Genomic DNA, 13600 nt, shown 5'->3' on the forward strand with positions numbered 1-13600 from the left:
AGTCTGTGCCAATGAATTTGTGGGTGTACCTGGCACTATCTGATTTGGGGTTTGTGCCACTAGAGCAGCTGGCACAATTAGGGGTTACATCCTGTGCAGCTTCAATTGGTGTTCCTACTTCTACAGAGTGATATGGAGGCCGATGATTTAACAATATCTGATTTATAAACTCATCATCCATATTATTCTCGTGTGTCTCAGTCTTTCTCTTAGTCACTGGTTTAGTGTTTTCTCCTTCACTAGAAATAGCTGGATACGATCTAGTTCCCTCAATTTCTGCTCTCCAAGCTTTCTGTTTTTTAGCCCATCTTTCCTCAGCCCTTCTTTTTAATACTCTCTCCATTCCATTCTTGCAGTTGTCTTACAGTTTCTGTTGTGCTATGTGTTCCCAAATATTAAGTGCTTCAAATAGTGCAGGTCTCAGAGGCAGTTTCTTCTCAAAGTATAAAGCATGAGCCTCAGGATCTGAACAATTTTTTAATTAAAAGGTTCATAATGAGGAAATCCTAATGCACCTTCTTTCTCTGTTATTTTGCACCACTGTTCAAGCCACAAACATGCATAAAGAACTTTTTCCGGACGCATCATAATGATCTTGAGTAACCTTTGGGTGGATTTATATAACTTCTCTCACTGGAATAAATACATCTCAGTGCATTAAACAGGTCTCGAAAAATCATAAAAATGTTACCAGACCTGCAAGTCTAGTGAATGAAATAATCTACTCGACCTAACTGTAATGCTCTTGACTCATAAACTGGTTTCAAATTATGTAATCCTAAACAAATACTTTAATTCACAGTCGCCATTTTCTTCATTATCACATACGATAGCACCTTTAAATATGTTAGTGCAGCACGTCTGCTGTACAAAAAAAACTCTAGTTTAATGAATTAAATGTTTGTTCCATATATAATACAAATCTAGAAGCATATACGATCACCTGATCCCTGACTTGCCTCTTAGTTCATTAACAGCATTGTCTTTGGATCGGGGCAAGAATGTTTCTCTCTCAAGATTCACAACTATCACTTTTAATGAATATGTAACTAAAACTTACTCTCTTTATTCAGCAAATCTTCACCATCAAATGTACATTCATATAACATAAAATTAGGCTTATAAAGGCAATAATAGCAGTGATTATTAAGACCACATAAAAAACAATTACAATAAATTAACAAGCAAGCAATGTGCATCCACCTTTCAGAACACTCTTAGCCGAATCTTCCACATCAGCATTAGGAACCTTGAGACTCGGAAAACCACAAATTGAAGACTATCAGCTTAATCCTAAAGTCTCCCTGTAGTCTGTGACACCAAAACTTTGGCGGTGTGTGAAATCCACTTATTTCTTATGCCCCAGTAACCATCACAAAAGAACAAAACATGTTCAATTGCTTCAGGCCAAGATACACAGAATAGGCAGTAAGCATCTCTTGGGTTTGCCATTTGCCCCAAACTAGATGTAAACAAGGCAAGCTGTAAGGTCCCCGTCATAGGGTTTTTCCCCAGGGAGGTCAACCGGCTTCTATTTATACTTATGAAATCAGGCAAAACTAGGATGTGATTATTCCAATGATGTTTATTTGATTTCTTATACGGGATCCTAAACCATGGGTATAATCATTGGCATATCTCTGTTTATATAGGCTTTCTAATCCACTCCTCGTTCCTTCCCGTGGTTAATGGTTCTTTTTTGCTTTATCCTTTAGGTCGTCAGGATTATGCTGGGATCCATCCCTCGGGTAGACAGCGAGAAGAAGGGAAGAGCAACAACAAGCCGTGGTCAGGTAAGCGTTTTTTATCTTTTTATTTGCATGCAATGGGGATGGGTTGTGAGGAACACCCTGTTGTGAAGCACAATTTATTTTATGCATGCTATGTGCTGCCCATGTGTCCTAAAAGGGGGAGAAGGGGGATTTTGTGGATCTTCTACTGGGTTTTATCTTTATTTTGTGTTTCACTGTGCTAGTGCTGTTTTCAAAATGTGCCTAGGGTTTCCCCACACCTTTCTACCCTCCCCCTCTCTTCCCTGTCCCTCCCAACTATTCCCACTTATTTCAGTGCTGATGTAATATGACCGCGCAAGTGGTCATGTACCTAAAGGAGCCATGTCCCTCTAGGGCCATGACTGGCTCCTCCACGTCGCCCGGACCGCTCAGCTGGTCCTGGCCCTTTGCTCCATGGGCTGTTCTCCTTGCCTCCTCCTCCTCCTCCACCACTAGGTCCTCGTTTGGTCCCTAACTCGCCTTCTGCTAGCTCAGTCGGTCCTCTTCCTAGTCTCCCAGGATCCTCTCTTCCAGTCCTTTCTGCTCCATGGGTTTTCTTCCACTGACGTCGGCACGCTACTCCATGCGCGCAGACGTTCTTTTATCCGTAGTCCCACTGGGGAACCCAAACATCGGCCTGGGCTTCCCCCAGCTATTAGAGGTTATCCTTCACGGTGGTGCCCTGTCACAGTGCCATACCTAAATTGTAGCTAGTGCTTCTTGGCAATAGGGGGCTTTTACTGGACTGTTATTTTCAATCAGCACATTTTACATTTAAATGGCCACAACATTTCTAAGAGACATGCAGTTTTACTGTTAAAACTATATAGTGCACATAGTTATGCTTGGAAATCGAGTTTCTGCAAATATTTGTCATCTAGACATCACCAAGTAAAGCATTCTGATTTGTTTTTCTCGCATTTAAATCTTTGCATCACAATTCTGAATTACAAAAAAGTGCATCTGTAATTCCGGATATATTTGGAATACTTGAACTTTTTATTTGAAAGCTATTTAAATGTAAACTGACATCCTAAAGTCTTTTGTTTCACAACGATTGTCTGGTAGCTTACTTTTCAAAATCCTCTAACTGGAGTAAGAGAAAAAAAGTAAACACCATTTTTCAAGATTAGATAAGCTATACTTTATAAAAAGACAAACTGACATTTGATTCCAGTCCTTGAACAGACAGCAAATGTGTCAAGATAAGATAAGACTTAAAAGCATCTTTATTGCTCAGACATTTTCTGGATGAACACAACACCTGTCCCTTTCCAGCTTATGTTCACTCGCCTGAACTGACCAGTGGGTCCCGAAAATAGTTCGAACTGATAAAATCTCACTCGCCATATCGAGTGGGCGAGTAGATTTTTTTGAGGCCTGTTCAAATAACTTAATTTTCAATCAAATTCAATAATTCACAATATGTTCGGGTCACGAAATAATTTAAAACCCACAATCCTCTCTTTTGATGTTCTCAACCAATAAAAACGGGGCACTGGTCGCCAAAACCAGCATGGCTTCGCACCAACCAACCTATACCAGCACACACACGAGGAACTCAAACTCACTTCTTGCAGTAACTCACCCTCCTTTACAATATCTCTCTCACACAGTCACCTTTCACGCAAACCTATTGCTTAATATTGCGAGCAAAAACCAACAACCTGTCTGCTTACTACAGGATATGGTACCCAAAACTTTGAAAGCAATACGGAGATACACTTTCCGACTATGGCTTTCACAATTATACAACGAATGAAACTTGACCCGCAAATCTCACTCCGGTTCATACAGATCATCCATGTGTACTCAGGAATCACTTAATATAAACCAAACTCACACTCACTAATGGACATTATTGGCACTGTCGACGACGTCTCACAATAAGCACCTCTTTGCAGACAATAAATTAACCAAGTGTCTTCTACACTTGTGCGCTATTCCGGGATCTTATGCCACGACAGAACCCTTCAACAACCGCTGAAACAATCTCCACATCCACACAACTGCAAAAAACTTCACATCACACTTTACCTCAATCTGAAGGCCAACAGCAGGCAAGCGCAAACCTTATTAATACTCACACATCCACTTGCGAGGAACGAAGCTGGAACTACACCAATCTTCAGAACGGACCATGGGACAGAATTTGGAGTGGGCAAATCTTGAGTGGGCAGATCACATGCCAATAATCCTATCTTCCTAACACTATACCTAACAACCCTCATGGGTCAAAGCACACTTCTTTTCTGTGTCAAGGGAAAAATCTCTCTAAATCTCAGCAAGGCAATTCAAAAGAGCGAAGGGTAGAGGCAGCTATACCTCTCAGACTCAAAGGAGTTTAGCAAGCAGCGAAGAATGGAAAGGATTCTCTGCTCAAGGGAAAAGCGGTTAGAGTTCCCAAAAGGAGAGTACTGCCAATCCATATGGGGAATAGCACATTAAGGTTCATAAGGCAAGATGAATCGTCCATCTATCGCTCCATATAAAGCAAAAGGTGGAAATGTCCAATGGCAAGCAGCCATGCGACTCAGACTGCAACATGAGTGAAAGTTCCCAGGCTCTTCATGGGAAATGGTTTCCGTCTTAGTTCATCCACGTGAATTGAAACATTTGTATTCATTTTTATTCCACAGTTCCTGAATGTACACTGTTCAAGCCTACTATGCATAAAACAACAGAATAGCTATTTCCGAACTAGCTTTTTCGTGAGAACGTTGTCTGAAAAGAAAGCTCATGTTAACAAGAATGACTAAACATTTTCTACACAGTTACGAAGCAGGGCCTTGCTGGGCTTACTTAGGCAAATACAATAGAATTAGAACAGCACATTTATTTATACATTTAATACACATTTACCGCTCTAACCCATTATTCAATATTAATAACCTACCAGACTTGTTCATGTTACAATAAATTCAAGATCAAAAAAATTCTGTTAACCCTTTCATGTACCTATAATGTATTACTGCATTTGTATGTCACTTTTAAAATATTTCTTACAAGAAATCGTTAAATGAAAACTGTTAATTAACATCATAAACTATAAGATGGAAACTAAATATTCTGTTACACATAAACTTACATGGCTATTCCACATGCCTTTAATCTGTCAAGCTACAGTGAAAGCATGCTATCATGGCTTTTCAGTGCACCACTTGACAACTAAACTATTAGCACTTTGCTTAACATAATGCATAGATTGTCACGCAAAAATGATCATGGTGACATGAGGTAAAGCACTAACATTTCTGCTGCATCACTCAAAAACTGTTAGCCTACATGTACTCATAGTTAATTGTAGCTGACATTACAGAATCAAATGTATATTGAAAACCTTCCATTTATTCACTGAAGGCCTAACTCTAAAACACAGTATCAAGGAAAAAGTGGTTTGAATTATTTTCATAAGAGAAAGCTAACTAAAATCACATACCGCTACACTCATGTTTGTCATCATAGGTGTCTTACCAAAGTAACAAGTCTAAAACATGCTCTGTTCTCCAGGATGCGAATCAACAAATACTTTAAAAGAGTTTTTTTAATTCCTATTTGTCCAAGCCTCGCTCAGGGCCACTTGATGTTATTGTAATACCATCATTTTTCCAGTGCCCATCAGAGAGACACTCTGAAGAAGGAATAGGACTAGACACTTCTTCAAATTAGCATGAACGAGATACAAAATGAAGTCTCGATGAATCCTATAACCATGAAAAAGTGCAGACAATGAAGAATCACTAATATCTCAGACACATTTCTCAGTAGGACAAATTAATATTCTTTGGGAACCCATGATTTGAAAGCCAAGAGGCATTACATAAATTTACCAATTCTTCCAGATGATGTAATGGACACAATAAGAAGCTACAGAACAGGATAGACGATCACATTTTCAGAAGAGAAACAAGAATACATTGATTGTTAGCAAACTACTGTGGCTTGTGAACCTAAATAATTGGTTATAGCTGAGCTTTTACCACATTTAAACTTAGCTGTTCCTAAGCAGGAGTAAACAATGTCTCCAATGTACTTATGACTCCCATTAGGGTAACTTGGAAACCTGAAGGCATAACTCTGCAATGAAGGACAAAAGAAAGAAGAACAATATTTACAGGTTTATGGAATTGGATTAGAAGCATAAACCAAAATCCAGAAACCGCACGTTAATAGTGCAAAGAAACAAAAAATACATGCACCAGAATAAACCGCAACAAAAGGTTTATTCCAGGGTCACTAATGTTTGTGGTGGCAAAAACATGACATTCTTAGTATGCTTGTTTTACTTGGAAAAGACTCCAAGCTAACCAAAGACAGGGCCTTGCTGATAAACAGATTAGCTTACTAACAAGTTTACCTTTTGCCTTATGCAAAATTCTGACAAACAGGAGATGGTCGCCAGCCAAATCAGATCATGAGCCAATGTCCTTGGATGATGTCTGCTAAATCACAGTGAAAAGGCTTCAGAAAAGTAAACTTTTTCAGGATTACAGCAGGATGGAAGGTGACATATTTTTTTATCAGGCTCTTGGATAGCTAGCAAGCACTGGACAGCAGCAGCGGTTGGTGCAGGGATTTCTCCTGCACTCTGAAGACCTTAGATTCAGCTGTTTGCTAATTTTTAGCCAAGTTCTCTCTATGTTCTTTATTTTCTGGTGCCAATTTTGGTTGAGCAGGCAGAGAATACTCAAGGACCTGCTCAACGCTTTTGGTCTATGTGTGCAGCTAAAACAATAACGGTCAACATCCATTAAGTAATATTTCTGTAAACAAAAACAAAATATGAACATATAAGATTGTACTAGTCAATAACAATATCCTGGTACATAAATATTGTGGGACAAAATATTGAAAGGGAGATGCATATAGGAAAGTATAGATTTACTATTCCTACCTCCACCTCCATGCACCAATCACGTAGGTACATAGATGAGGAGTTAGTATTTGAAATCCAGATGGGCTTACTTTTTGTTTTGTTTTTTCACTATTTTTCCTTGATATTGTGTTCTATCGGATATTCGGAGGGGGGGGGGTTGATATTCAGAATGCACACCGATTCATACACATTTAGCAAAGATAAGCAGGTATAATGGATAGCTGAAGGTCCAGAAATGCCTAGCACTTGGGGAAACTGGAAGATGATCCTAGAAGGATTTATGGCACCAAAGAAACCTGATTCTTCCTGTCTATAGCAGTTTTAATTAAATCCTTAACAATTTGAAACCCCTGGATTAAAGCAAGGCCATATCTAGTCCCGATGATGGCAATGATGCACATCCTAAGGAATTTAAAGTGAAGGGGATTCACAGCGCTTGAAAATTGCTTGATGAACTCCAGTGAAGGCATCACTTCGAAGACATTTAAAACTCGTCTTTGTCTTACTCGATTCCGAGTCAGGCTTTCACCTTTGTTATGGCACAGACACTATGGTCATGAACACCAAAAATAATTGCTAAGGGCTGGGGGCTAGGGCCATGCAGTGCATTAAACCACTCATTCTCTCCAAAGTATTTTAGACAATTAATACACTTAACCCTTATTAGCCTCAATACACACCTTATCCAAAAAATTGGAGGCACTCAATTTGTAAAAGAATCTTAACGAAAACTTAGATTCTAATTCAAGTAATGAACAATGTATTGTACATCCAAGGATGCTGTATGATAAGGTTGCTCTGCGGAGTTTTTTTATTCTATTTACATGTGTGGCCTTTCAAATAGTACACATGCGAGGCTGCACACATGTAACATGCTGCAGGACTCAAAGCACAACATGGAGTATGGCAGGTGGTGGGGAAAAGGGAAAGGTTTATTTTCATACTTCAGTTTTTCTTTCATCTGTACAAGATGTTGTTTAAAAATAAACAGAATGGTGTTATAAACAAAAGTCAAACGTGGGGTTGAAGATAAAGGATAGTAGTATAAGAACTACAATTGTAGACAACTAAATTGATTTATCTACATTAGTAGGCTAAGTGTACAATGATTTCACAGTAAATATACACTTGCTCTCCTAATTGTCAGTGCAGACCAAATATATTTGGAGTTCCTTTGATGATCATTACACTCAGAATTAGCCTGGCCCGATCTAAGCCTTCAACAGGTTGTTTGAGGGTAGTGCAACCTTTTAACTTAACTGCGTATTTAAAACTAAGGGCCTATCAAAGAGAGATCTTGTTCACTATATAGTGTGTTTTAGCCACAGCACAAGTTATCTATGAAGCACGGATATTTATATTTATTAATGAATTGGGCATACTTTCACATGAGGGTTCCAAAATTGAGAAAGGAGTAAAACAGATGGTTAATTACTTTACATGTTTTCACTGAAATTCTGTTACACACTGTGTGTTTTAGCATTCATAATAATAGCAGTGGGGTAACAGCTATTGTGGAGTACAACTGGCACTGTACTACTAATCTCCCTTTTAGCTCTAATCTCGAAGTATTGTTCTGATTGTAACATGAGAGCCGTCACAAACCCCGTAACTCATACACAGTCTTTCCTTTGTTTAGCTAGGGGCAACTAGCGTCTCACTGCCACATATAGATCATATTGCTACTATGCTTGAACCGTAACAGAGACTGCAGTTGGTGGCTTTGTTTCGGGTACGGGGGGAAGGTGACTTTAGAGCCAGCGGCCCTGCATGGCTCTAAGAGGCAAAGCATGAGCCAAGCCAACAAAAAATACTTAACAAAAACAGTAAATAACAGAAATTAGGAAAATTTGGTAGACAGAGGTAGAGATCAGCCAGAACTCCTTAAAATGTAAACATATATGATTATTTACTTAAGATATGCGTTACCACTTTCATAAAATAAATGTAGTTTGCTATTGTTAAGAAAAGAATTTCAACATGTGAGCGCATTAGACTTGGCCACATGCGGTGTCATCTGTCTTACTGAGCAGCTGCTCACTTAGTAAGACCTGCATTATGGGGGTTTATCACTATTCTCACAGCCAGCTATGTCGTTAAACCCAGTGCCCTGCTTTTTTGCCTATCATGGCAACAAAAGCAAACAAACACAAAAGATGGGCGGAATGCAGAACCAATCAAACATTCACCCCCAGTCACAGATCTGGGTTTAATCAGTCAAGTCTTTTGCTCACCATGCCACCTCAGTTTGAACCCAGCCATATGCAAATTAGTCTTAACCCTGTTCCCCATGGGAACAGTCCAGCCCGAACTGCCAGGCCAGGTCCTCCCTGGACTGGAAACAAGAATCCTGGGACCGGTTTCAGAGTATCACCCTTTATCAGTCAGGCTAGCTTGAATCCAGTGGCACAGTGAGCCTGGGATTCACATCTGAGCATACCCGGCACACTTATGGGGACAAAAGCAAACAAACACAAATTATGAACGGAATGCAGAACCAATCAAACATTCACCCCAGACACAGATCTGGGTTTAATCCATCAATTCTTTTGCTCATAATGCCACCCCAGTTTGAACCCAGCCATATGCAAATCAGTCTTGACCCTGTTCCCTGTGGGAACAGTCCAGCCCCAACTGCCAGGCCAGGTCCTCCCTGGACTGGAAACAAGCATCCTGGGACCAGTTTCAGAGTATCACCCATTATCAGTCAGGCTAGCTCGAATCCAGAGGCACAGTGAGCCCAGTGCCTATCATGGAACGATGGAGGCACAATGGCTTTAGAAGCCCTACAAGAAGAGAGGAGAATATGCTCAGAGCAGCTTATCAAAGGATGAAAGACAGGGTATGGCAGTGAAGCCTTGAGCACCTGGAGGGTCTCCATCTTGGGCACTGAACATGACTCTTGAAAAGTACTATGCAAGAGGCATCATTTGTTGACATGCCCAATGGGAAGGAGAAGCTACATAACAAATGAGTTTTCCTTTACTTGCACGAGTGTTACTACCTGAAGAAAGAGAGAACAATAGGGTACCTGCCAAGAACCTTCCATGCCTTTGTGACTAAGGCCAAACGTCCGGTCAGACCGATATATATTAAAGAGATTCAGACTCTGATTTTGAAGAGGTCAACATGGAGTTGTTCTCAGCGACAAGTCTGACCCCTCCCAAATAAACGTTTTGGAATGGCTCAGTGTGCAACTGTATCCATACAGTAAGTGTTCTGCAAAGTCAAGATGTAAAGCTGTGCATCCTAAAACATACATATGCCAATATATCCTAAGAACCTAGAATTGCACAAGCACAGTATGTGAATTATTTCATTAAACAGAGAATTAAAAAAAGTTTTTTTCTTTGGGTGGTAATGAGTTATTTTAACTTAATTTACCCAGATAATACTGAAAAACATAAACATAAGGAACACTGAAGCTCAGTTCTTGTGCATTTACTATTCGTCTCGTCCTGATTAGCTGCATTATGTTGCACAAACTTCCTGTAGTTTGTGACAGGATAGAGCAGTATCTTGAAGAAGATAACATTGTGGGTTTCTCATATGGGTTCGAAGTTGGAACCAGGTTGATGCGTAGTGAAGTTATAAAAGGGAAATGCAAGAGAATGTTGGGAGCAGAAGGTGTTGGGCTGCAGAGGTGTGAGCGGGGTCTGGAATATGCTGTCGTAAAGCTCTTCAAGCGGAATACTTGTTTTGCTTCATCTTGTAGGACTACATTAGCGCATCACAAGAAATAATGGCATGACGTATATTACTAAATGAAACAAAGCAAAACGCAGACATCTCTCTATGCACGTTTACATGCTATCGTGCCATGTTGGTAATTTTTGGCCCTGGTTTAGTCTCAATGTCTCTCTGTGGAGGTGCCCTATTTAAATGCAATGCATTATTAAGAGATATGAAAAGCATTTCAAAATGAACCAAATGTCAGAATTGAATGGGCTTTGCTGAACTGATATACGTCAGGGTTGTGGGGAGTTTTGAAGCCGTTAGATCTCGGCATGCATGCTGCACGCTTCTTAAACTGGTTTGTGGACTAGATACACACACGCCCACGTACACAACCTACTCTGCAGCCTTGGAACAGGAGGTGTCAAGGTTGACTCGAGAGTCCCAAAGGACGTCCAGGTGTACCAGCGCTAAACACCTGGCTGCAGCGATAATCGAACTATCAGTCGCTCGCTCACCTGAAAGTGGGTCACGCAATAGCAGTGCTTTATATGGGAAGATAGTGTTTGGTACTGAGTTGTGCAGTTCTTTAATATGAAAGGGAGAATACCTTCTCCGTACTGTACAATAATTTTAATAGGGTAGTACCAGCAGTTCTAAAAGGCAAGCAGATACTCGGGAGTAGAAAGTACCTTTACTTTTCTATTTCCATTTAAGCACCGCGTAATATGACAGCAGCGTGTGATTCAGATCAGTGCATGGCGCAGGGACCACATTCCACTGAAGCTCTGCGGAAGGTGTAGGTTCTTCCACCGAATCAGGGACTGGTTGTAATGTCTGAGCTTTGGACGAGTGCAGCGCTCTAGCAAGCTCCCATCCTCTGCATTTCATTATCGCTAAAGGTGAATTTATAAATAATTATTGATCTGTGTTGCCTCAGTGCCACCGAGCAGTGTTGTGAGTACCTGTCCAGGGCGCGAGAAGCCCGGTGTCAGCATCAGTGTAGCAGCTCTGAAGATCCTCATGGCGATGTTGGTGCAGGTGGCAGCGCTGAGAGTCAGAGAGGATAGGCCAGGGTCAGCAGCCTGCGAATGTCATGCTCTGGCTGCTATCACTTCCTGTAAGAAAGGTACCGGCGAACGTTCCTCACTACGTGATGACGACATAAAACCACGCATGCTTACTGTCAGCGGGCTGATGCTGCTTCTAACAGAAAACTAGAGCGCTGACTCTGATTAACCAGTGCACAACATTAGGCGCCACGCTGCACAACAAAACTTGCAAATCCTTTGTAGTTTTTCTGTTCAGTGTTTTTCTTGTTAAGGCATCACATTGAGTTTTAACAGAAAACGGGGTTTTACAAATTGCTCGAACACGGTTGACACCGAAAATATATTTTATGCTTCTACAGATTCACGTCTATAAAAGAAGTGGAACTTTGAAGTCCTTTTCAGAGTCTTTCAGCTAGTGTGACATCAGATAGGTTTTACTTTATTACATAGTAAACACAAGCATTGGCAAAGCCAAAAGGTCTCTCCTATACAAGAGCTATTGGCTTTGGTAATGTGTTTTTGCCATGTTGTACATCAGCGTGGCTGCTGTTCAGCATGGCTAAAAGTGGTGTTTGGATTGTAGTGGGGCAGACTGGACTAAGGCTTATTGTTTTGGATTGAAGTGGGGCAGATGGTTTTCACTTGAAGTGGGGCCACCTGTTTAAGAATGGAGTGGGGCATATTGTTTTAGATTGAAGAGAGGCAGATTGAAGTGGGGAAGATTGAAGTGGGACATATTGAAGTGGAGCGGATTGGGATGAGCTGGACTGGATTGGGGTGAGTTGGATTTCATTGGAGTGGGGGAATTTGAGTGGGGCAGATAGTTTTGGATTGGAGTGGGACAGATAGTTTTGGATTGGAGTGGGGTAGTTTGTTTTCGATTAGAGTGGGACAGATTGGAGTGGGGAGGATTGTTATGGACTGGAATGGGGCAGATTGTATTGGAGTGGGGCAGGTTGGAGTGGGGCAGATTGTTTTGGATTGTGGTGGCGCAGGTTGGAGTAGAGCAGATTGTTTTAGATTAGAGAGGGATAGACTGTATTGGATTGAAGTGGGGCAGATTCTTTTGGAATAGATTGGAACAGTTTGTTTTGGATTGGAGAGCGGCAGATTGGATTGGGGTGGATTGTTTTGGTTTGTACTGGGACAGACTAGAGTGGGGTATATTGTTTTGGCTTGAAGTGGGGCAAATGTTTTTGATTGTAGTGGGGCAGACTGGAGTCTGTCATATTGTTTTGGAATGCAGTGGGGCAGATTGTTTTGAATAGAAGTGGGACAGCCTGTTTAGGAATGGAGTAGGGCAGATTGTTCAGGTTTGGAGTTGGACAGATTGTTTTGGATTGGAGTGGGGCAGATTGGAACATGGCATATTGAAGTGGGGTGGATTGTGGTGAGGTAGACTGGATTGTAGTGGGGTGGTTTGGTTGTAGTGGGGCGGATTGGATTGGAGTGGGGCAGATTAGATTGAAGTGGAGCGAATGGAGTAGGGCAGATTGTTTCGAATTGGAGTGGGCAGATTGTTTTGGATTGGAGTGGGGGAGGTTGGAGTGGGGCAAATTGTTTTGGATTGGAGTGTAGCAGATTAGAATTGGTAGATTGTCTTGGATTGGGAAATATTGTTTTAGATTGGAGTGGGCAAGGTTGGAAGGGAGCAGCTTGATTTTGATTGGAGTCGGGCAGATAGTTTTGGATTGGGGTAGGGCAGACTGTTGTGGACTGGAGTGGGGCAGATTGTTTTGGATTGCTGTATAAGAGTGTGGCAGATTGTTTTGGATTGAAGGGGAGCAGATCGAAGTGGGTGGGTTGGAAGTATTGCAGTGTGGTGGATTGGAATGGAGCGCAGTGGATTGGATTGGAGTCTTGGGGATTGGACTGGAGTGTGGTGGACTAGACTGGAGTATAGCTGATTGGAGTGGGGTAGATTGTTTTGAAGTGTTTGGCAGATTATTTTGGATTGGAGTGGGGAAGATTGTTTTGGATTGGAGTGGGGCAGATTGAAGTGGGGCACATTGTTTTGGGTTGGAGTGGTGCAGATTGTTTTGGAATTCAGTGGGGTAGATTGGAGTGGGGCAGAGTGTTTTGGATTGGAGTAGGGCCAATTGCTTTGGATTGGAGTGTGGCAGGTTGGAGTGAGGTAGATTGTTTTGGATTAGAGAGGGGGCATATTGTTTTGGATTGGGCAGATTTTTGTGGATTGGAGAGGGGCAGATTGTTTTGCAGTGCTG

General features: G+C 41.3%; 1 protein-coding gene across 2 annotated transcripts in view; it reads right to left on the reverse strand.

Moving 5' to 3' along the window:
* Nucleotides 1–11458, reverse strand: part of GFM1 (G elongation factor mitochondrial 1) — a 178203-nt gene extending 166745 nt beyond the window's left edge. For both annotated transcript variants that reach the window (XM_069213272.1, XM_069213271.1), the window contains exon 1: nt 11289–11458. In XM_069213272.1, coding sequence (XP_069069373.1) covers nt 11289–11348 — 60 coding nt within the window. In that variant the 5' untranslated portion in view covers nt 11349–11458. The remainder of the gene's footprint in view (nt 1–11288) is intronic.
* Between the last annotated feature and the right edge of the window lie 2142 nt (nt 11459–13600).

The sequence above is a fragment of the Pleurodeles waltl genome, chromosome 11 (assembly GCF_031143425.1).
Source record: "Pleurodeles waltl isolate 20211129_DDA chromosome 11, aPleWal1.hap1.20221129, whole genome shotgun sequence".
Taxonomy (NCBI): Eukaryota; Metazoa; Chordata; class Amphibia; order Caudata; family Salamandridae; genus Pleurodeles; species Pleurodeles waltl.